Genomic DNA, 26,416 nt, shown 5'->3' with positions numbered 1-26,416 from the left:
CCTGATGGTGACTGGAGAAATTAATGGACACTTTAGCTACAGTGGCATTCCATCTTTACTGTACGCCCTGTCAAGCCAGCTGCTGATGAGCACACTGGACACCGACAGCTGGTCTCACACTTATACATATATTCTCACATATTTGAGACTGAGACTCCATCTTTACTGTACGCCCTGTCAAGCCAGCTGCTGATGAGCACACTGGACACCGACAGCTGGTCTCACACTTATACATATATTCTCACATATTTGAGACTGAGACTCCATCTTTACTGTACGCCCTGTCAAGCCAGCTGCTGATGAGCACACTAGACACCGACATCGGGTCTCACACTTATACATATATTCTCACATATTTGAGACTGAGACTCCATCTTTACTGTACGCCCTGTCAAGCCAGCTGCTGATGAGCACACTGGACACCGACAGCTGGTCTCACACTTATACATATATTCTCACATATTTGAAACTGAGACTCCATCTTTACTGTACGCCCTGTCAAGCCAGCTGCTGATGAGCACACTGGACACGGACAGCTGGTCTCACACTTATACATATATTCTCACATATTTGAGACTGAGACTCCATCTTTACTGTACGCCCTGTCAAGCCAGCTGCTGATGAGCACACTGGACACCGACAGCTGGTCTCACACTTATACATATATTCTCACATATTTGAGACTGAGACTCCATCTTTACTGTACGCCCTGTCAAGCCAGCTGCTGATGAGCACACTGGACACCGACAGCTGGTCTCACACTTATACATATATTCTCACATATTTGAGACTGAGACTCCATCTTTACTGTACGCCCTGTCAAGCCAGCTGCTGATGAGCACACTAGACACCGACATCGGGTCTCACACTTATACATATATTCTCACATATTTGAGACTGAGACTCCATCTTTACTGTACGCCCTGTCAAGCCAGCTGCTGATGAGCACACTGGACACCGACAGCTGGTCTCACACTTATACATATATTCTCACATATTTGAGACTGAGACTCCATCTTTACTGTACGCCCTGTCAAGCCAGCTGCTGATGAGCACACTGGACACCGACAGCTGGTCTCACACTTATACATATATTCTCACATATTTGAGACTGAGACTCCATCTTCACTGTACGCCCTGTCAAGCCAGCTGCTGACGAGCACACTGGACACTGACAGCTGGTCTCGTATTCTCACTCATTTTAGGCTACTGAATATTTTTAAAACTAGTAATTATTTTTCGACTTATCAGAATAATTTTATTTACTTTTCTACTGAACCAGTGTACTGGAAATTGTATAAAAATTGTGTAAACTTTATATTTATTTTAATATCTAATGCAGAAACCGAATAACTATGTAATATATATGGCCATCCGTTCCTGTATATGATGAATTCTGGAAACTAATTATTGGCCGAAGAGTAATTCCATGATTGTGAATATTTGAAAGGTGTGGAACTTTGGAATGGCGAGGCATTAGTTTTGATCTAATTTTTTTTTAAACGTTCTTTGTTTTTGTGAAGGTTTTTGGCTAATTTGCATTAAATGCATTGGTTGGATTCTTACTTGTGATTTGGATCCTTGTGCTTTTGTGAGGGCTGACTCTGGCGAATTAATCACCATACATTGATTGCTCTTTAATTTTGTTATACGATTAAACAAATGCCTTAAAGTATTAGTTTACCTTTTACTGTTTGATGTAAGTAGCGTTGTTAAGTTATTGGTAGAGACAAGGTTGTATTATTACGAACTATTTGTATAGAGTAGCAATCTCTAGAGCCTGGTTCTGGCTAGCATCTTTTGCAGTAATCTCTATGGAGTTTTTGATGTTTTGAAATCTGGTATGGGTGCATTTTATTGGAACCTGAATACTGATCTTTGGCCAATTCATCCATCGGTAGCCACTCTTCTATGTCCTGCTTTTACCCTGTTTAGAACCATGAGATCTTGTAATGTGAGTTTAAAAATACTTGGAGTGAATCGGTGGATAAACTGTTTAATATAAATAAAAGTCATAATATTTTTACCTATATTTGCGCGTGCTACAGCTAGAATATTTTTACTCTCACTGCAATAAAAATTACACTTAAGCACTATTATAACATAATTATACTATTTTAATGTTTCAGTATTAAACTTCAATTAGGTGTGAAATAATTTATATTTTGTTTCATAATAAGTTCCTTTCGCATTTATATTTTTATAAACTTTTTATAGTGATACCTAATAACATTACAGATAAATAAAACACATATGAACATGAGCTAAGGTACAACGGATAGGGTGTAGTAGTAGCTATTTAAGCGAAGACAGTTGACGCATCCCGCAAGACACTAAGCATGATATTCCAAGTGAAGGTAGTAACATGAGGGTAAACGAGGAACCGAGGATACATGAGTCATGTCTATTGAGCTTCGAGCTGAGGGCAGTCAAAACGTCTGGTCTCTTATCTAGAGACGGGAAATACCATTATTTGTCAATAACGTATTACCAAAATAGCGTGGTTATTTGGTATTATGTTCCAGTAACCTATTACCGTGATAACATGTTACCATCTGACCCACGCTCAGTATAGCACCAAGCTGTTACTGAACTGACCTTATTAAGTTGCAAGTAAACTGAGTCAGACTAAATCTACATGTGTGGGGCTTTTTAGACGTAGTCTAAGAAAATTTAACTGTCAGTAACAATTTAATTTTAGACTGATAGACTACTTTAAAATATACTAATTATAAAATGGTTATTTAAAATTTTCACTGCACAATACAATGCGGTTTTTTGTATAATAGTTTAGATACAAAAACTTAACTAAATCACTGCAATGTAATATTTAGATTAGAAGGCTACTTTCAAAATAATAGACATCAAAGTTTGTTTTAGTTTTTCCAGATTAACCAGATTAGATTCAGTAACCAGATTTCTGAGTAACCTAATACAAGAAAAACGTTATGAGAACGCCAAATCATTCAACCCTCCTGTTACTGAAATAACAGGGTGTTACTGGTAATTCATTATCCTGGCATTACCACTGAATAACGATGTTACCGACACCAATACTTTATATATCACCCATCTCTTACTCTTATAATCCCTTTGTGCAACAAAAGTCATGAAAATTAGTATTTTTGGCGCAATTTCTAAACCATCCAAGCAAGATAAAGCCGAACTTTAAATACAAAATTTTAGTTTTTAAGAGAGAGATATTGGTAGGTGTAATAAAAGTATTCAAGTAAATTACCTTTACATTTGAAAATCTTTCCAAAACCACTCCCTCCCCTCCCCACAAATGCTATTTTAGGGTGTTAAAAATTATTCTCCCAAATTATTTTGGGATGAAATATGAAATATGGTGGTTTTGTTAAAAGAAAGAATTTAGGTTTCTTGGTTCAGCCACTATATGGTACATTGCCTCAGATGGGTATTCTGCCTCACCCTGTATAGCCAATAATGATTAAAGTGATAGCATTAACAAAATTGATGCTACTTTATACAATGTTAACACTTTGGCCACCAAGCAATGCAGTGTCTAATGATTGGTATATTGTACATGAGCTTAGGTAACCTCTGATAGCAAGTATGTCATATGTCGATTGTACTCTAGCTGCAGTATATAATGTTAAAACACTTTGGCCACCAAGCAATGCAGTGTCTAATGATTGGTATATTGTACATGAGCTTAGGTAACCTCTGATAGCAAGTATGTCATATGTCGATTGTACTCTAGCTGCAGTATATAATGTTAAAACACTTTGGCCACCAAGCAATGCAGTGTCTAATGATTGGTATATGTTGTACATGAGCTTGAGTAACCTCTTGTATGTCTAGTGGTGGATTGATGTGCATTGAGAATGAGTAACTTCTGGTAGCGAACTTCAGGTTCTACATGAAAACTATCATATTAATAATTTTGAAACATATGGTTATAATTTCATTGTTTATGTTGACAGTGCTTTAAGTGACAGTTTTGATGTTGTTTGCAGTACTTCTTAAAGAACCAATCGAAAACGATGACTTGCAGTTCAAAACGCTCAAAATAACCGACTTTGGTCTGGCTCGTGAGGTCTACAAGACCACTCGGATGTCGGCAGCTGGAACGTACGCTTGGATGGCTCCAGAAGTGATCAAGACTTCTATATTTTCTAAAGCTAGTGATGTGTGGAGGTATGTTTTGCAAGAATACAGCTATATTATCTACTTTTATGTTTATTAACAAATAATAACAATAACTATTTGAATGATCAACTATATTTACTCTACTACACATTTCTTTGGAATCTGACATCTCTTTATCTGCCTCTTCATTCTAACTAAAACCTTACAATGAAAATATACACATCATTACAATACAATATTTTACCAATAATTTTAATACAAATAACCTTGTTTCATGATGTAGAGTTTTTCCAAGTATTAAAAATTCCAAGTTTGAATGGACAAATAGCGAATGTTTTAAGTCTGGACCTCGTTATAAATAATTTGTTATACATTAATCATGTTATAATATAAACATTGACAGTAACTATTTTTGCTTTCTTTGAACAAAGACTACTAGTGTACATTAGAATTATAAATTGAAATACTGCAGTTATGTAATATTTGTACTAAAAAATTATAAACTTAATAAGGATATGCAAGCAACATTCTAGATATTTTAAGTATTTTATCATTGCCACCAATTTTTAATTTGGCCTTTATGGCATATTGACTGTGTTAACTGATTCCTAATCTCTCCAGTCCCCAGACAGGTTGACTGGAATTTCAATCCCCTCCCTCAGCAGATTCTCTGAAACAATCTCAATTGGTGCAGAACAGATATTATTCCCACCTGACAGTTGAGCTCCTACCTGAGTAGGACAGGTGAGGAAGACTAACTAATGACTAAATGAGGGAGGATTTCAATAGGGAACATAGTTGGGTGGGATGGACAGTCATGGTATTGTCCAAGGTGGTTTGTGTACCAGTATTTCACCTAATATAAAGTTAAAAAGACTTCCAATGTTGACTTTAATTTCTGACTAATCTAAAATTAAAATTTGCAAATACTAATCTCTTGATATTTCAATAAAGTAGATCTTCTGTTCTGATTGTTGTTTGTTGCAGTTACGGAGTGCTGCTATGGGAGCTGTTAACAGGAGAGACACCATACAAGGGCATTGACGCACTGGCCATCGCCTATGGTGTGGCAGTCAACAAGCTCACTCTGCCCATCCCCAGTACCTGTCCTGAGCAGTGGAGAGTGCTAATGGAAGGTCTGCTAGTTGTTAAATCATTTCAAGTTACTGACGTGTGTTCAAAAATACTCCCGATAAATTCTCTCATTCACATGAAGCGCATCCCAGAGCATGATATTTCAGAAATAATATGTTTTAGAACAGTTGTATTCTAAAAAGCTAATACCTTCAATTTTAATTTAATAATCATGTATATGTTACTTATACATATTCATATATCAAAACAGTTAAACATTTTGTTTTAAGTTTTAGTTTTAGTATATTAATTTTTGTTTATTATATGTTTTTTTGGATTAATTGTTTTTATATGTACAAATCATTTTGTATGTTTATGTAGTGACACAGCTAAAGTGTAAGTAACAACGTAATGGTCTTGACTTCCGTTTGATAAAATAAAGAGCTGGTTATTTTTTTCATTTATCCATTTTTTCTTATTTTCTTTCAACCCTTCTAATTTGAGTTTCCCATTTTAATATTGACCTTAAGAGTTCAGTAAGTACATTCATGAACTTAGTATTCAAATCCAGAGAAAGAAAGATGTTGCAGAGAAATAAGAAATGTTGTGTGAAAATTGTAATCATTAGTGTGTTTTCAACTAAGTAAATGTGTCTTTTTTATTTTAAAGGTGTGTAGTAGACAATGCCACATGATTCATTATTAGTTATGGTAACAATGTAAAAACATTGAAGCTATTTGATGGTAATATTATAAATAAACAGTTTTATTAATTGAAATCTTCTATTTATGTTATATTTACCTTTACATTTGTTTATTGTTATTTTAGTGTGGTAGTTTTAGTGTAAGATATTAATCATTCTATCCAAATCAAAATATTCTCTAGAGCCTTCATGAACATTTTTGATAGCAGTTAAATAAATATTTTTAACAGTATTTCTTAAGAATGGAAATCTGGTCAGGTGTGAACAGAGTGGGATGGGAGCGGACATTGCCTCTGGCCACAATCACAATGCTGGACGGATGGAACTGTGACATCTCTTGCATGATAAACACCAGAGTGCTTGGCACACTAATAACATACCAACCCTTCTCATCCCTTCATGGCTGGCACCACAATATGAAATGTGTAATAATCACGAGCATTTAAAGAACTTTGTTTATCAATATGATGCAGACCACTCACGCTAGTGGACAATCCATGTTAATAGTGTTGCTCTTAGGTTCATTTCTCTATATATTGACCACAGAAAGTGTCGAAAAAAGGTTTTAAAAGATTGTAGAAAAACTCACATTAATTTTAAACTATTTTATAAATTTTTACTTTGGCAAATAAATCCTTGTTTATGATAATAAGAAAAATCCCTTTATTAAAGAGGTGGCGTTAGGGGTATTGAGCCCTCTCTACCACTCAACTTCATACTGTATAAAGTAAATTTACAATAGTTTGATACAATTGCAGTTAATTATTAACTTATGGTTTAAATAAAAAATAATAAAATTACGTAACCTATCCAAAATTAAATTAACTTAAAGTAAAAAATCTACATATATATATATATATATATATATATATATATATATATATATATATAGTGTAATAACAAGAACATTCAAAATGGAGTACAAGAAGCAAAGACATTCCATCACTCTAATACACCGATTTACCACATGGCCACAACAAACAGGATCACCTGTCACTACCACAGGCCCCCCAGCAGCTAGCCCTAACCCCCACCCTGAATTTGTGCACGGTCCTCAATACATAGTTGTGTTTTTTTTTTACAAAAAGAAAATTGTCTGAAAATGTGTTGAATTCTGAGATAATTGTCATTGCTTTGAAATAAATTAGGAACTAAACACATTCTAAGAATCACCTTTTAATCATTTTTCGTCAACAAAACCATAATGTCTCAAAAAGGGTTATGAAAAATTATTTTTATTTTGGAGACCCTTGGGATCTTTTTTGGAGAATTATGAAATAGTAACTTCTATTTGTTTTAATGTTAAATATAAGGTCTTAAAGAGATACAAAACTATTAATTGTCGCATTTTAATTTACAATTAGCAAAAGTTAAAAAAAATAATATTTATTAGATGAAGTCTATGGGATTTAGCTTAATCTTTTTATGATTCACCTATTTATCTATGTAATTTTCAACAAAATAAGTTACTATTTAAAATAAATCAATGAGACAAGTTTTGAGAATTTTTTATTTGGCAGTGTTATAGTTAACAATGTATTCTTAAATTATGAATTATTTGTGTACATGTTTGTTTTTAAGACAAAATAAGTTACTATTTAAAATAAATCAATGAGACAAGTTTTGAGAATTTTTTATTTGGCAGTGTTATAGTTAAAAATGTATTCTTAAATTATGAATTATTTGTGTACATGTTTTTATTAAGACATGTGTGTGTTTGTATTATATATATAAAGCAAGCTACTAAAGTTCGTTTTACATCTGTATCAGAACCTTCCAGAAGGTTAATGATCTATATATCTGGTTCTAAAATACCACAAGTATAGATATTGAAAACTATAAAGAGTAAAAAAATTAGTAAGCAGAAAAATTAACATTCATATTAATGAACCAGAAGAAGAAACCTCTAGTTCTTTTCATACATAACTGTCAATTCATGTTTATATAATTTTTATTTTTATTCTAGTATTTTGTCAATCAGTATTCTCTATAAGTAACCCTAACAGCTTTGCAAAGAGAAGTAGTTTGGTTTATGGTAATTAATGTTAGTTTTATTAAGACCATATTTTAAAGAGAGGTATAGAGAGAGAAAGTTGTTGGATTTGACTCATAACAGGTTTGTTTAATTTTTTACTTCTGTTATTTCAATGCATTGGTATGATGTATTCACTTTAATTTAACTATATATGTGTTAAGTTTAGTTATCCTAACTGAAAAAGTAATCAAATTGCTGATCTTGAAACTGAGTGTTACTGTTTTTGTTTCTCTTACAAATGGTAACTCTCTGAAAAATTCCTACTACGTTCACAACCAATTGTCACTTAGCATCTTAATATTATTATTTCCCCTTATTGTATGCAGCTGTCTTAATGGCTTGAAATCTTAATATGGTATTGGGGGTTTTAGAATGTTGGCGATCGGACCCTCACCTGAGACCAGGTTTTGAGGATATCTTGCTGTCATTGGATGCCATTGTACACTCTGCATTCACCCAGACTCCCCATGAGAGCTTCCACACCATGCAGGATGGCTGGCGCATTGAGATAGAAGAAGTTCTTAATGGACTCCGCATGAAAGAAAAGGTGAATTGGATAATTTAAGTATTATATCTGCGGTCATTATTATAAACAACTGGCTGAAACTTAGTCCATACTTCACTGTATTAGTTATACTCGGTATCAGTGGAATAACTAGGACATGACTGTGGGATGACAGATCTAATTGAAATGAACACCACGATATGTGTGGTATGGAATAAATATGAATTTGAATAAATTAGATAAGCCTAATCTACAGTAAAACGTTTGACCACTGTATTTCAAACATTGGGTTGCTATTAGACAATACTTAATTTATTTTAGGGCTTTTTGGAGGGGGATTCTATCCCTCTCATTCCCCCCTTCCCAAAGTTACGCCAAATTCTGATTAGTCTTCTGCTGGCTTAGTTTCACTCAATCTCAGTACGGCACTGTAATAAACACACTGAGTGAGCATTACTCCAAATAATAATTAGACTACTGCTGGCTTAGTTCTACACAATCTCAGTACGGCACTGTAATAAACACACTGAGTGAGCATTACTCTCATTCCTCCAAATAACAATTAGACTATTGCTGACTTAGTTCCACACAATCTCAGTACGGCACTGTAATAAACACACTGAGTGAGAATTACTCTCATTCCTCCAAATAACAATTAGACTATTGCTGACTTAGTTCCACACAATCTCAGTACGGCACTGTAATAAACACACTGAGTGAGCATTACTCTCATTCCTCCAAATAACAATTAGACTACTGCTAGTTTAGTTCCACACAATCTCAGTACGGCACTGTAATAAACACACTGAGTGAGCATTACTCTCATTCCTCCAAATAACAATTAGACTATTGCTGACTTAGTTCCACACAATCTCAGTACGGCACTGTAATAAACACACTGAGTGAGCATTACTCTCATTCCTCCAAATAACAATTAGACTATTGCTGACTTAGTTCCACACAATCTCAGTACGGCACTGTAATAAACACACTGAGTGAGCATTACTCCCAAATAATAATTAGACTACTGCTGGCTTAGTTCTACACAATCTCAGTAATAAACACACTGAGTGAGCATTACTCTCATTCCTCCAAATAACAATTAGACTATTGCTGACTTAGTTCCACACAATCTCAGTACGGCACTGTAATAAACACACTGAGTGAGCATTACTCTCATTCCTCCAAATAACAATTAGACTATTGCTGACTTAGTTCCACACAACCTCAGTACGGCACTGTAATAAACACACTGAGTGAGCATTACTCTCATTCCTCCAAATAACAATTAGACTACTGCTAGTTTAGTTCCACACAATCTCAGTATGGCTATGCTATTGTTTCTACCATGATTACGTTTTATTTTATAACCTTTGTAGTAAACTTTTACTATCTATATACTGGTATGTCCATATGTTGACAAGCAACCAATAAAACTTTACTTTCAGATTTTGAGCAATCATGATAATATCAACAGTTAAATGTTGAGACATTGAATGTATTGGTTAATGGCAGAGTGATTTTGGGTTGCAAGTTGGCAGCAATAAATAGTGGACATTTGTCAAAACCAAAAGTTGAGAGGAGGGGTGGTTGTGAAGCTAAGGCTCGCCATTTTCTTGTTCAATTTGTTTGTGATTTTAATAGTGTTCTTTCCCAGTTTTCAAATTAATTGTTATTAGTTTATTTTGCTAAAACAATGTGATAAAAATAATATAAAAAGCAACTTGTAATATTAATTTTTATATCCCTAAGTGTTTATATTTAATACATTGCTCCTCAAGATTTTACATTTATTTTTACCCCTTCATTATTTTTTATTTGTAAATAGAATGTAGAAAATATAAAACTATTTTTATTTTACTTCTGGGTTAGAATGTCAATTTTGAAATTGGTAAAATCAGTGGAAACTTTAATATTATTATAATACAATATTTATAACATTTAAATATTAGAATTAAACTGTATTTCCCTTAAAGCATAATTTACTAGTTACACAATAACATTTTTTAAGTGTTGTGCATTTTTCTACATGTAACTTCACATGTAAGTGTTGTTTGTTTATGAACTTTTTTGTGGAATTATTCCCTGAAAGAATATACTACTCATAAACAGAAAACTAAAGACAGATATTTCTTTCTTATAAAATTGTTGTCATTTTGTATATCTTGGTTTTTCCAAAATATTTATTGTACAAGTTAAAATGTATTACCCAACTTCCAAAATTTCTTGTATCCCATGAAAATGTTTATTGATTATCATTTACTATTCTCACATTTCAGCTATAATCTACAGTACCTGCAAAACAAACAAAAATACATTGTTTGGGCAAGCCATATATTGTTGGTAGTTTTTTAAAGGATTGAAAACCAAGTGTTAAAAACAGGGTGACTATTTAGAACTTTTAATATCGCACTAGAGATCAAAGGTTAACCAAAGTGTGGGCACTAGTATGAGCGTTATGTATGTTGACTCCCAGTCTATATTATTACATTAACTTGCAATGTATTATGTTTAATATTTAATAGGAAAATGTATGTGTATGAAAATGTATGAATGCTTATGTTGCATTGCTTTCACAGGCCTTCCGCTCCAAGGAAGAGGTGAGCCTCCTGCTTGTGTAGCTCTTACTTTGTGTTCAAATATTTCTTTCTTTCCTTGAAACTTGCTTCATTTACACCTTTTATTTATTGTTTTGCACCTCACTTGGATAATCTCTCAATATGTTTGGATATTTAATGTATGGTTTGAATAGTGTAGTATGTCTGACATAGTTTGCAATGTGCTATTACAGATCCTTGGTACTTAAGAGCTTGCTGTAGAGAAACAAACTTGAGTTTTATCTCATAAAACAATGTTAAACTTCATTAAACTTCAAACACTTTTGCACCCTTAGTTTTGATCATAGAATTATGTGAGGAGTCTCATTTTAAAGTTGTTCTTGTACATATTATACTTGTGGAATATATAAAAAAAATTAAGTATAAAAACACTGATTTTTATCAAAATAACCCCTAAACATATTTAAGAATATCAACTAAAATAATTTTGTAAAAGTGTTTAAAGTTAAAGTTAAGTTAAATACCTCAACGGTTTGTCAAAAATATCCAAAAGCTTATTGTTTTGTTATTTTTTTAGTTAATTATTTGTATAGTCTGTTTTTTGTTTTGTTGTGATATTGTTTTTTTAGATAATAAAACTCATTAAGCCTTTGGGTCCCAAGTATTTGTTCAAATTCACTTTTAAATCCCAAACACATGTTGGCTGGTTATAACTCAAGAGTCCCAGCACTAATGTAACCAGTGCTACACAAGTATCCCAGCCAGTTTAATGGCAAAGTTCACTGTGTTCAATGAAAATGATCTACTCTCCACTGATTGGCATAGGCATTCTAGTGATATACTAAGGGATAGTTAAAATAGAGGCTTTTTGTTTTATCATATTTATATTACAAATAACTGAAAAACTAAACAAATAGAAATCACTGGCTAATTAGTAATTTTGTTTAGTTTATTTTTATAAAAATAACTACAAATACAAAGCTTTGCCATATGTCATCTGAGACATGTGAATTACCTTTTGTGCTGGAACTTAAATAAAAAAAATGAAATAAAAAATCTAATTTAAATATGCATCATGTTATTTGATATTTTAGGCTTAAATTTTCGTTACAAATTAGTAATTCAGACCACAAGTTTATCCATTAAGTTACCACTGTCACTTTCTGAGTCTGATTCATCACAACCCGATAACCTATAATTCATTTCAGTGTCTGATATAATGTTGCATACTAAAACGTTCAATATAACCTTACAATACAAATACACAATGGCTAAATGTGATTACTGTCTTAATCGTGCAATCACAGCTGAACTCCAGAAAACAATGATGTAGCTACACAGTTCATATAGATACACAGGTGGAAAATCTAGCGGGAAATTTCAAAACTATATGAATGGTGATCGCTAGTTGCAGGACAACTTCTTGTGTACTATTGTAATGAAGTAGAGTATAATATGGATCGAATGCATTGAAATGGAATATTATTGTGAAATGTATTCTATAACATAATACTTCGTCAGATACCATTAAGGTGTTAAGATTGTTCTTGTGAGGCTGAGATCAAGATGGCCACCTGTACTGCCAGCTCTAATCCTGTTGAATAAGGTCTTAGTTGAAACATTTTGAGTGCATTTTTTATTATCAGTGGAAAACCAGGGTACAATGCATGTACAGTAAAAAGTGTGCAGTAAAGGTACTTACTATTTGTGTATTCAAAGCCTTAAGTGCATTTTACCCTCCCTATCATTTACAACATTAACTTTTGTACTGCTAAAATTGGTAAACATCCCACTGTGTGATGGTCAGGAAGGGAAGAGGTGAAGGGGATGACTTCGGCCTTACATTTTTGTTATGGATCTCAAAGTGTGTATGAGTTTTATTGGCTGAGGTTTGTTTGATTGTTAATGTTTTTTGAGTTTGCTAGTTAATTCTTTTATTAATATTGATAGCCAGTGTGCCATAACTTCAACAGAAGATTGACTTAGCAGTTGATCTGAACATTTTTGTGTATGAAATCTCAGTAAATTTATTACATTTAAAACAATCTCCTTGCAGTGTATTATGTGATAAATGTCAAACCAGCAATATTGGGCAATTTTAGATTTTTCCGATAGCCCTTATCGTATTGTTTTTATGCTTTTTAAATATCACATTCATTAGTTTTTTTGTCTTGCCTATGTATTTCCTATTATAAGAATATGATATACTGTTAATACAAATGTTTGAGTCTACTGCAGAGAGAGACAGAGCTGTACATCATTACTTACTTACTGTAAATACTCTTTGCAGGAGTTGTTATGTAATGAGCTAACAAAGGTGAAACTTAAATATAATAAAGCAGAACAGAATCTGAAACAGCAAGGGGAAGTGCAAATGCACCAAGAGATTGATTTATTGCAGGGAGAGTTGTACATCGTTACCATATTCACCTGAATTATTTTTACAGGAATTGCGGTGTAGAGAAGAAGAACTAACAAAGGCGCAATTGGAACAGAAGATGGTCGAACAGAAGCTGCAACAGCGAGAGGCTGAGCTGGCACGTCGAGAAATAGATCTGCTGCAGAGAGAGCTACATATCATTATCACGCAGCAAGCCCCAACACCGAAGAAGAGACGGGGAGTCTTCAAGCAAGCCAAACTTAAACAATTAAAAAAAGAACCAGGCCAGATCAGTTTTCCTGTTGGTAAGAATTCATATTCAGCCAAACGGATGTTGATAAGCCACAAAATAGAACTGTAGAACTGTCAGGCCCTGCCTATCACAGTTCTAGCTTCTTTATTGATAAATCTTGACAAATAATTTGACTGAGCCTATCATTTAATCTCATAAACGATCAGAAACTATTTGAATAAGTACAGGAACAATATGGAACATTACTTTCCGTCAATTTGTTTAATTATCCTCATAAAAGTACAACTGTTTATTTCAAAAATAGAAGATTGTTGTATATAAGTAAAAAAAAATTAGGTACTGAACCAAAATTTAAAAACCCATCCTTTATAGAAAAAGAAGTACATTGGTTTTTAACTGTCTTTTCCTTGGAAGAGGCTTAATTTTTTGCTTTTTGTAAGAAATATCACTGTAAGAGTAGAGAGCAGTATAGGTTCATTATTTTTACATAACAGTGGTTGTGGTTTTCAACCATTAACCCTTTGCACTCCGACGTCCGAAATATCGGACATCATTGTTTTGGCAAAAACATTTTGGACGTTTGCTGTTTAGGCCAAAACCTTGGACGTCCGAAATGTCGAACGTTTGGTAAATCCTTTATACTGGCTTTATGAATTATCCAAATGCGGTAAATTTGCGATATACGCAAGCTGGATAGTTGTTGGATGTAAAAACGTAGTAAATCTTTATACTCTAATGCGGTGATTTTGCAGTTTTACATTGTGTTGTAGAGGTTTGTCAACTTCACCTTTGTTCGTCAGCTGATTTGATCCAAACTTCAACAGCTGATCTCTTCATTGTTTTGTTTAGTCTGATAAGTTATTTCAGTCAGTAAGGTTATGTTGACGATCTGAGTGGTATTTTTGTCAGTAACATATCAGATTCGGAATCATCTGACGATGCCAAAAGTGAAAGTGAGGGAGGTATTACGGTACTCTGGGATTATACCGACCACACCCAGACATGAATCGTTATTTGACATTTTGTTTCTACTGATTACTAGATTAGCGTAAAACAATATTTCGTCAATATAAAACAGGAATTGTCTTATCGCAAACCCCTTCTTATCCTCAGACAGAGGTCAAAGTCGAGCGATCTAGTAGATAACGTGATTGCAGAGTCTCGCCGCCCGTTCAGCTTGTGCGTCCCTTTGTTCTACTTCCGTGATTTACCTCTACATTTCTCCAAACACAAAAATTCAACAAAAACAAACATTACCAAACAAAAACTAAACTCTTTATTGAAAAAAACACACAAAACTTGTTTTTATTCTTGATCACACTCCGCCACCCAAAATGCGAGTGCCTCCGGCCTCTCGGTGCTGCCGAAGCCCGCGCTGATGTCAACGAAAAAAAAAACATCCCTCGAGATAGTACCTATCAGTAAAATATCAAATTCTAGAGGGGCTGATCAGAAATATAAATTGAATTGTAATGGAAAGGCAATTATGTACCGTGCAAAAAACTTAAATAATCATGTGATGACGCGCGGCCTGCCGTAATTGGGATTCTCGAGAAAGATAAGATAATAGCGACAACAGCACCGATCACAATACCTGGAAATGCTTGTTGATTGATGGAATGTTAGTTCTGTTACTCAACTACATCGTTTTATAACGTTTTAAGTTCTTTGAAAAAGGTTTAAGCGTTGGGGGCATATAACGGAATCTGACCCCATTGATAATCGTTGTAATTTTGTAATTAAAGAGTTGTTTTTTCGTTCTATCATGTTTGTTTCTATAAATTTATATTTTTGTGTTCTTCATACTGGTGTGGTCGGTATAATCCCAAAGTACCGGTATTACAGGCATAAAAAGGTATAAAAGAGTAAATATTCAATAATTTGACAAATAACTCACTATTTGGGGAAATTGTTGGAAATTACAAAACTGCCTACAACATTTTTGTTTATAGAGGTAGGTTTATGGAATTTTATGTGCATGTTTATAATTATGTAAGGAATCTAGAAATAATAATAGTTTATATAATGTCAATGCAATTTTTTTAAGTTATAACAGCTAAAAGTTAACTTTTGTAAACATTTTTGCAAAAAGTTTTTTTTCTTATAAGTGAAAAAAGGTATTAAAAAATAAGGTAATTACAAATATATATTTTTTTCAATATAGAATTTTATGAGAAATAAAACAAAACCAAAATTATAACTCTATCTGCTAAAATAAAAAAGTTACAACTTTTTAACAAAACCTTTACAAAATTGATAAAAAGGGCTCCGAGGTTTTCGCCAGTACTTGTTCAATAGAGGCCCAAGTTTTTGGTAGTGACCAAAAATTGTACTCTCGAGTGCAAAGGGGTTAAAAAGAATAACTAATCTGTTACTGTATATTAAAATTAAGCAAATTCTGTTATTCTTGTTGGGCACTCACACATTTGTTTTGTAAGCTTACATGATTACATTACATTTGATATTGAAAATAAGCATATTCATTAAAATATAAAATTTCATAATTTTTATTAATGAAACTTCAATATTAATTCTAAAGTAAAATTCTTAAAACTTACTAGTTTCCTTTAAGTTAAAAAATCTAACACAGATATAATACATTATTTATGAAAAAAGTAATTTTTTAGCCAAGTCTTCAATTACTGCATACAATTCTTAAAGTCGCATACATTTCTTTTCATATCCTCTAGCCTATTTCCAAATAATGTCATTCCGGGAATAGGGAATTGAAAATCATGCCTATTCCTTATATTATATTTGTGTTATCAAAATAGTTATCTACAAAAATGCTCATTCATATATACCACATATATTGTTAATAGTTTAAGGTTCTGACCTAGACAAATACCAATAAACTTGGATGACTCATACATCTCATTTTTGTATTGTATTAAAAGTCTAGTATTAAATTTGAATTTTTCACTTGTAAGAAGTTTAAGAACATAACTTTATGTATAGTTGAGATCACAAATATATTTCGTTATTTGAAGAAATTGAGAAACTGCTAAATTAAGGGACTAAGCCTTTATTAAGACCTTAGTCTCTTCTGAAAATTGTATTACGATTAAATTTATATTAAAACTTAAAAAATGTATATACAAGATTAAAAAATATCAGACTTATTTAGGATCCTTTTGGTACATCAAGGATCACAACATTCTAATTTTGAAAATGTTCAAAATTGTTGTTTTTTTTAAGACTACTTGTATGCCAAATAGGAGTAAAGAAACAGTGGAATGTTCCACAAATTCCTTAAAATATTAACTATTGGAGAAGTGTAACAATATAAAACCGTGGATAAGTCACCCAAATACTTCCACTCGTGCAATACATCCAGGATCATTTCATTGTAATACTTTATTATTGCTTTTACATAAATAATGTTAAGTTCATGGTTCTTATTTACGGTAGAAGCAAGTGGTGTTCTATACTGTATATAAGGTAAATGTAAGTGGAATTTATCTCAGCAATTCAATGTCTTATTTCAGATTTCCGCCATACGATAACTGTACAACACACACCGAAAAGTCACCCTAGCCCGAACAGCCCTCCTGGTTCTCCTAGCATACCTCGGCTACGAGCCATCGCTCGTGAGTTTCTTCAGTTATTTAAACATCTCTCTAAAGATATACTTCCTGATAGCCAGGACTGAGTAGCTTTTCTTTACCTAGGTCCAAGAGTTATAGGTAACAAACTATTAAATACGAAACCTTAGTTCCAAAACAGAATAAATATTTTTTAAACGTGGGAGGAATAATTTTACATCAACTTGAGACTGATAGTCTATAAGAAGGATTTGCAATAAGATAAATATCTTAACTATTGTAGGCCAATATGTTTTCATATATTTCATGCTAAAAAGACCATCCAGCTTTTATTAAAATTGTAATGGTTTGAAGGAAAATTGTGTCTTCAGCACTAATATAGATATTGAAATGATTTTCCAAACATTTATATTTGTATAACTAGGGAACAATTACAAAATAAGTACTGTGGTTTGCGCTAGAAAAACTCTTTTAATTGACCCACAAACAATATCATTTTCTTACAAAATATTATTTTTGTTTCACACAAATTTGAAAATATTAAAATTTTATCATTAGATTGAATATACATATTTATTTAAGGGTTAACTGTTAGATTACAAATTCTTTGAACAATTATTATCAAAAAATGACTAAAATATGAGAAGAAATTATAATAATGTTAAAAATTTGATATTGAAATAAATAACAGAATTTTAACATTGGGATTAATTTTCTTTTTTTTATGTATTTTACAAACTTTTAAACACCATAATTTAATGTAAACCCACTAAACAATAATGTAAACAATCAATATAATGTTGTGTTGGCTTTTGGGTGTCAGTTACAACAAAGAGTACTGCGAACTGTGTAATTTAGTTTTTTCTCACATTGTTAATCTCATTCATTACATAATAATGCATTACAAACACACTAAACTATGACATAAATAAACTTAAAATAACATCAGGGAACTGGCTATTGAATGTCAGTCATGATTAGAAGCGAGTGCTACCGGATGTCAGTCTCGAAAGTGAGTAGTGCCAACTTTGCAATTTATTCTTTCTCATATTGTAATGTGAATTGAATCATTACTCTAGCCAAAGGCATTTAATAGGGTTGAGTTTGAAATTTGCCTGAAAAATCTTAACTTTTTATAACCCATAATCCAAACTTCCAATACATCGTAGTTGGTCTTCAATAAATCTCTTTATCGCCATAAACACAGTACATGTACAGTCAAACATCACTGTAAATGGTAAAACTAAAGAACAATATTAAATTATTATTTATGATATACTCTTGTCAGCTTAAAAAAAATACATCCCAAAAGTGGCAGTTTTAGATAGTTTTTTTAACAACATAAATATTTTTAAATTCTCAAAGATAAAGAAATTAATAGATCCAACTGTAGTTGCTGAATAACAATGAAATTACAAAAATTCTGTCATAAACATGTTTTAAAAAGTAAAATAACAATTAAATCATAAATAATATTTGTACAATATTAACTAGTAAACATTAATACAATAAAAACTTTCAATTGAGTATAAAGAATGCTGATTTACTTTATTTCATACTATGTACTTTGTTCGTACACACACACACAAACACACACACACACACACACACTCTTAAATGTTTTTCTGTATGAGCTATAATTACAAATAATGTTATTTCTGTTACAAGTTAAACAACAGTAAGATGAAATATGATCTTTAAGCTCATGTTGGCTAAGTTTAATGTAAATTAAACAGTGAAGCTTGTATATACTGGTAAAATCTTTAAATGAATTAAAGTTATTGGCTTATAATGAGCATCTGTACAAGCTCCTATCACTATTTTAATGAGTTTTGGTTTTATTCTTTATTATTTGATTCTAAAAGGATTAATAACTTAGAACAGTTATTCATTTTCAATTTTCTCATTTAGTTTTTGTATGGAAAACAATATTCAAATTCTAATAATGCAATGATAGGATTGACCTTTATTTCCTTTATGACCTTTATTCATAAAATGTTAAGTAAGATATTTCTAATTTCTACAAAATTAAGTTTGGTTTAAATTAGGAGTAAACACAGTTAGTAGATGTAAAACATTCATATAATATTGAAAAACATTTCATATAACAAAGAGCTACTGTTAAATGTTTAGTGAATATTGTAGGTATCAGTTTTGTAAAATTTGAGCAGATTACTGTACATTTTCAAAAAATTGAAAGTTTATCCACATTTTTGTAAATTAATTTTTGCGTAACATACTAGATAAAGACACAGTAGTACTAGTTACATAAAAAATAACCATATATATAATAATATAAACCAAAATCAAGCTAACCCTCTTTCTATAATTTACATGCTTAAATTTTACATTGTTATACTTTTTATTTTAGTTTTGAATTTGGGAATAATAAATTATAGCGGTCAACATTAACTCTGTCAAGTGCAGAAATGCATGTTTATTTCAGTTGAAATACATTAATCATATAAAATAATAATCTATTATTGGAAATAGCGTATTTATAGTTATATATATATATATATATATATATATATATATATATATATATATAGTTTGGTTACTTCTATGATGAGTTTCTTAATATAAGTACATCTCAATAAAAATAGATTTATTGTAGAGTCATCATCACCTTTAGTGTTCAGTTTTGCACTGATTTCATGTTTTTGTTGTATTCAGCTTTTCACATTTAAGTTATTTTGTTTGTGATTTGCGGGCATGATGACACCTTTGTTTAGTTTAGCATGACTTTTTATATCTTTTTTATTTGTATGCATGGATTTCAGTATCAGTTGAACCTCAATATAAATTAAGTTTCACAAGTAAAACTAGTTTTCTTTTAAAATAATTTTTTATAACATGATTTTTGGTAATTTTTTATTTTATTAAAAAATTTAGATCTGATTAGGAATTGAAATTACATTAATTTAAATTAATACATTTCAACTAGATAATTTTGTAAACAATCATATCATTTGGTTTACAAATTTCCATTGTTGACTTATCTAAGAGCAGTTATAGAAACTAAATAAATATTAAAAAATTATTATTTTTATTATATTTGGAAAGATTTAGAACTAAATATTTGTGCTATAACGATAACTTTTTATGATTACAAGATACAAGTCATAAGAGGGTATGGGACGATTCAGTTTTATTATAAAAGTAAGGGAGTGAGGTGGGGCTGTGTAGTGCCAGCTGACGGAGTCAAGGGCAAGACGTGGGGCCCGAGCACGTGTCACCAGCGGGAGCGGGGGCAGATCATGAACCGACCCAAGCGGTGGAGCAAAAGTGCCCCCAACTTGGAGAAACCGGCCCGACCTCGTGCATTCTTAGGTGAGAACCCACCTGACGAGCTGAACTGAGGTGGCGGGCTTTATGCTTCCATTACTTTTTTACTAACAAGAACCGTTTACAATATGTTACGTTGGTCTGTAACAAACGAATAATTTGTTACATTTTTGGGTAGATATTAGGCTATTCATTTCAGTCATCTAAAATGTACCATGTTGCAACACGTGTCATTACCATTATTATCATTAACATCATCACTATTATACATCATTAACATACAACATAACTGACTACTGTAAAGATACATTTTAGGTTAGACTTAGCCTAATTAAATAATTTAAATATTATTACTTTGATAGTTGCTTATATTTAAAAAATGTTTTAGGAAAATCTAGAAATTAAAATTATAACTTTCTTCATAAGTGTGTGAACATAAAATTACTAAGGTAGTAAAAATTCTCAACCAACTTTACAATCATTCATTAATATTAAGTTCTTGATTGTTAAGAAAACATTGTATACTTTAAATTTTATACTAGTGGAGACAATTTTTACAAAACTATGTATCTTCATAAAATTCCAGAAAGTCAAAAACATGTTTTTTCAATTTTATTCTGTTTTTTAAGGCATTAAATATTTGAATTTGAAGTTGTGCAGAGCACATCATAGAAATTCTTAGTACTTTTATAAATACTATTACTGTTATTAAATTGTTATGATTACAAATTTTAGATATACAATACAATTTAATGTATATCTAACTACTATCAGAGCTATCATTAGTTTTAAAATAAAAACTATTGTTTCCATGCAGTTTGATTTTGGGAAATCACCTTGTCTATTATACCTTTGCACATTATGTACATAAATTAAACCCTTAAATCTGCTGGCAAGATTTCTATATTTTTAATTTTTAAACAACACCAGTTAATAAATCTAAAATGTGTGTACCATTCCGGAAGGTGTGTAAGCCAATGCATTTAACATAATGTTGTGTACATATTAATACTATATACACATTTTCAAATTGGTACTTAACAATTCTGAGTCATTCTAATACTTAAAGTATAAAGTAATTTTTGTCAAGTTCAAAATAAGTATAAATTAATATTGAAAGTCTGTTTTTTTCATTCCACCCACTTTAAAATATTTTCCATTTATAAATATGAACACTACATTCTCTATTCTAAGTAAATTTAAGTTTTTAAACTTTAATTTCATATCAAGGTAAATGATTTAACAGAAGGTTGGTTGGGATTATTTTTTTAACTTTGTTTTGTACTGTTGTTTGTTTTTCAATTATTAAAAAAAAATTGATTTTAAAATTTGTTATTTTTGTGTTTAGATCATCTGTTTGATCTGCGGGTGTAGTTGATAGGCTCCGTTTGATGGTTAGCCAGTGAATAATGAAATGTGAAAATTCGAACTCTCTAGTTAATAATTATAGTTATAATTACACTATGCTCTTTGCCTTTATACATTGAATGTAGTGTTGTATTGCTAGTGTTTTTATTTGTTATTAGTAATATTACTTTTATTATTATTATTTGTATTCTACTAATGCTTAATTTTGGTGGTGGTATGTAGAGATTTTAATGTACTGTTTCCTTCTTGCTAATAAAATATAATTTTTGAAAATATTTTGTAATGCATTTCTTTTATTTGGTTCACATTGCACTGCTGTTTTATTTTATTTACTGCTTTAATCCAGAACTTGCATAGCAGAATTTTTTGTTTTGTGTGATGTGTGTATGATTTTTATTTTGGTTTTAATTGTTTAACAAAGTTATTTTACACTGTATAAAAGTAATATTTTTCATAGATTAAACATTAATTCTAATTAATCTAACATTTCATAAATCATGGTGAATGAATCGGAACAAGGTTGTTTGATAGTTAAAGGTGAATTTTAAAAATAGTTTAACTTGATAATGTAAAGTTATAAAATCTATCTTGATTCAAACAAGGTAATAATTTCACTAGATATCTTAAGTTGAGAATATGTATGAGCAGTAAGCACTGCAAACAAACTTGTTGAGCTATGTACATGTAACATTACATGTTATTGAATATTACAAGTTTATTGAACACTAGAGGCCCGTTATGGCTTTGCCCATTGCAGTTCCATTTGTAGGATTGGCAGAGGCCTTTATATTGGCATCAACCTGATTCATAAAATTGCTAAAATCTGTGATAGTCAATGTAATAAGTCACCGTTTTTTTACTGTAAGTCTCTCCACTGCACCAGGCCCATAATGTCATGGGTTCTTCAAATATGGATATTATCAAGCATCATTACATTCTTCATTGTAAGCATTCGCTTTCATTTTTCGGTACATATTTCAAGCCTCTGTATCCAATATTTATTGTTTAGTTTTATTGAGTTATATTGCGGTTTTCAGAGCCTCACAATGAATCATGAAAACACACATAAAATCTCATCTTGAGCATCTCTATAAAACTAATGTGGGATTCTAATAGCAATTTCATTGTTTTAAACATTCCAGATGTAAAAAAAATTGTCATTAACACTTTGAATCCCAAGCCCGAGCTCAGGCCGGGCTGTGTCAATATCGTCAATGACCCAAGCCCGAGCTCAGGCCGGGCAGTCTATTTTTAGTTCGTGGAGACTGGTAATTCGCATAACTGACGTTTTTAGAGGTTGTGTTATGTTTAGCAAGTCATATTAGACTAATTTTATTAGTCTTTGGTTATTTATAAACGGTTACAAGAAAAAAAATATTATAACAGAAATTGTGTAACAAACAGCTGATACGACGCCGAGTCACCAACTACGCAGTTGTCAGCTGGTGCCGTGACGTCTGCACTGTTTACACTAGCTTTGTGTTTTACAGTGAATTATAAGTTATTTTAGCTACAGTTGTTTATAAAATTAGTATTTGGAGTGCTCAGTTATAGTTTTTATTATGTTATTTATCTTACGTTAGTCAAGAACTACGTATTTGTCTGCTAGTGCCGTGCAGTGGCGAACGTCTACTCGCTTTGTGTTTTACAGTGAAATAAAAGTTATTTTAGTTATATTTATAAACGGTTACAAGAAAAAAAAATATAACAGAAATTGTGTAACAAACAGCTGATACGACGCCGAGTCACCAACTACGCAGTTGTCAGCTGGTGCCATGATGTCTGCACTGTTTGCACTAGCTTTGTGTTTTTACAGTGAATTGTAAGTTATTTTAGCTACAGTTGTTATAAAATTAGTATTTGGAGTGCTCAGTTATAGTTTTTATTATGTTATTTATCTTACGTTAGTCAAGAACTACGTATTTGTCTGCTAGTGCCGTGCCGTGGCGTACGTCTACTCGCTTTGTGTTTTACAGTGAAATAAAAGTTATTTTAGTTATAGTTATTTATACAATTAGGATTTTGTGTTGCTCAGTGTTGTTTTATTATGTTATTCAACTCACACGCGTAAAATGAGTGAATTTTTGGATCCCAAAACAACGAAGCTTATCGTTGATACATTGTATCATACAGATTCTGACTTACAGGCAGACATTTTCCCGAAAAAAATTCCTCCGACTGATAAGAAGGTCCATCCAACAAGAGTGTGTAAAGTTTGTTCAGAGAAAAATAAACAAACCACAGGCAAATCTGGAAGAAAAGAAACTGTGTGGTTTTGCCCAGAGTGTGACACTGCCCTCTGCCTTCCTGAATGTTTCAAATTATTTCACACTAAAGCTAACTACTTGTAAATAGGACTACATTCTCTCTATTCAACTTTTCATCTGTGTTATTTACCTTGGTTATAAATAAATATATTAGAACTACAACTTCTTGGCTTTATTTTGATGTGTAATATGTTATGGTTAGCTGAAAAGAATCATGAAGAAAAATGTATAAACAAACATATGCTTTATGTTCCAATTTTTATTCTTCAATATTTTACACACTTTTTATGGACTCAACATTTTCATTGATTTAAAAAAAGTTTATATATTTACCTTGGATATATATACATATATTTGGACTACAACTTCTTGGCTTTATTTTTATGTGTAATATGTTATGGTTAGCAGAAAATTGTCAAGAAGAAAAATGTGCAAATAAATTTATGAGTTATGTTCCAATTTTTTTTTCTTCAGTATTTTACACACTTATTATGGACTCAATATTTGTATTGACTTCAAAAAGATAAGTAACATTTTTAATAGTTTTATTTATATTTTTCTGCTTTTAAATTTGATATATTGGTTGCTAAGAAACTATAACTTACAATTTTTTTACAATTTAACTAAAAAACCCTTGAAATGGCTGGGACAGCACATATAAATATTACTAAGAACCCGGGACTCAAAGTGTTAAAAATATCATGGTTTTTCACAGTTTCCACGGTTAGGTTGAGTAATTTTCAAAACTGTTTCTTAATGAGCAGTGGCGAGGTGAGACGAACATGTGTACAAGTTCAATGTAATTCCGTTCCATAGTTTTGGAGATTTCACAATAAGTCAGTCAGTGATATTTGTCTTTTATGTATATAGGTTCTAAATATTGTTTAAATTAAAAATTCATAATACATTTTTAATCTCAAAACAATCTCTTGCTAAAAGAAACCTATTTATTGTTGCTTTTTTCCATTTTGAACATTAGCTATATAAAGGTTGTCCATTTGAAAACTTCCAATTGGTATTAAAAGACATAGCCCAAGTATCAAACTTCTGTAAATGGGAGTGTATAGTACTAATTTGGGGAACAAACAAAATTATTTTCAAAATGGGGGGCTCACCCCCATGCTTCACGTACTCAAAGTCAAAATTTTGAAATGGCAACACATACCTAGTGAAACCTCAAATTGAAGCTCATAAAAAAATGCTGTATTTTGATTAAAAAAAATTGAAATTGTCCAAGCGGTTTGATATCTGCTGCTAATAATGTCATTTCTTACACAACAATTATTAGTCTACAAACTACTGTACTACTGCTTATAACAACAAAATTACTCACTGAATACTGTTGTAAATCCTTTGTAAACTTCATATCAAATGTCTAAATTGGTAGCCAATGTTGTTCAAGAAAAAGAATAACTTATTTTCAAATTTTTGCCTAATCTTTCTAAAAGTTTCTCTGCTTAAGCGTCTGCACTCAACAATGATCCTGTTGTTCAAGTCTTGGACATTATAATTATAACGAAGATCCTCACAACATATTAAATAGCAATCTAAAAAAATAAGGCAAACCATATCTTTGAAAAAATTGAAATATTAAATACAGAATACTAATCAAAATTACAACTGTGTCATATAAATTTAACATCTGTTTAAATGATCCACATGTGTATATTTAGATGTATATTGTTTATTATTTCGTTAGAGGTTAATGTTCACACTGATGATGGTTTAATACCGAAACACATGTCTGAAATAAAAATAATTTTCAAAAAGGGTTTTAGTTGACCATTATTCTAATATATACACACATAAACATGGAGGTCCTGACCACTCGGTCGCAATCTCCTGTGGTTGAACTGTTTGACATAGAACGATGCAGTAAACTGTAACCCTAATAAATCTCATATGGTGAAATTTTTAAATATCTTAAGTATTGTCCAAATTGCAGGAATTTTTAGAAATTTTTGGTTTTGATCTCTTTCAATTTATGGTATTTTTCTACTTTAATTTGCAATTGTCAATAATTTATTATTGGATACAGTATAAGATAAGCTTTCAAATTGCATGTCGTATCACTATTTTTGTGAAGGCTATTAAAAGAGAATTTTTAAAATTTCAACTTGATTTCTATCTCTTTTAGTTTACAAGTTATTTGAAACAAACTGTATTTTAATACAATTTAAGCATTATTCTAAAATTTCAAAAAATTCCTGCCATTTGTACGAGAATTTATATATTTAAACAAAATGTTATACCAAATTTTTCAGTATTCAAAAACCTTTAATATGGTGTGAAACATGACCTATCTTGCCATTAGAATTCTCAAGATT

The 26,416-nt window shown here is 31.4% G+C and overlaps 1 protein-coding gene across 2 annotated transcripts in view; it reads left to right on the top strand.

Annotated features, from left to right (window-relative positions):
* Positions 1-26,416, top strand: part of LOC124357391 (mitogen-activated protein kinase kinase kinase 10-like) — a 151,110-nt gene that overhangs the window by 83,946 nt on the left and 40,748 nt on the right. Inside the window, exons 2-8 of one of the 2 annotated variants that reach the window (XM_046809148.1) lie at positions 3,981-4,161; positions 5,101-5,249; positions 8,297-8,472; positions 11,010-11,030; positions 13,436-13,673; positions 17,110-17,211; positions 20,356-20,499. In XM_046809148.1, the coding sequence (XP_046665104.1) occupies positions 3,981-4,161; positions 5,101-5,249; positions 8,297-8,472; positions 11,010-11,030; positions 13,436-13,673; positions 17,110-17,211; positions 20,356-20,499 (1,011 nt within the window). The remainder of the gene's footprint in view (positions 1-3,980; positions 4,162-5,100; positions 5,250-8,296; positions 8,473-11,009; positions 11,031-13,435; positions 13,674-17,109; positions 17,212-20,355; positions 20,500-26,416) is intronic. The other variant, XM_046809149.1, reaches the window with a different exon arrangement.

The sequence above is a fragment of the Homalodisca vitripennis genome, chromosome 3 (assembly GCF_021130785.1).
Source record: "Homalodisca vitripennis isolate AUS2020 chromosome 3, UT_GWSS_2.1, whole genome shotgun sequence".
Classification (NCBI taxonomy): domain Eukaryota; kingdom Metazoa; phylum Arthropoda; class Insecta; order Hemiptera; family Cicadellidae; genus Homalodisca; species Homalodisca vitripennis.
Note: the sequence above shows the minus strand (reverse complement) of the source record. Positions and strands in the feature narration are given on the sequence as shown.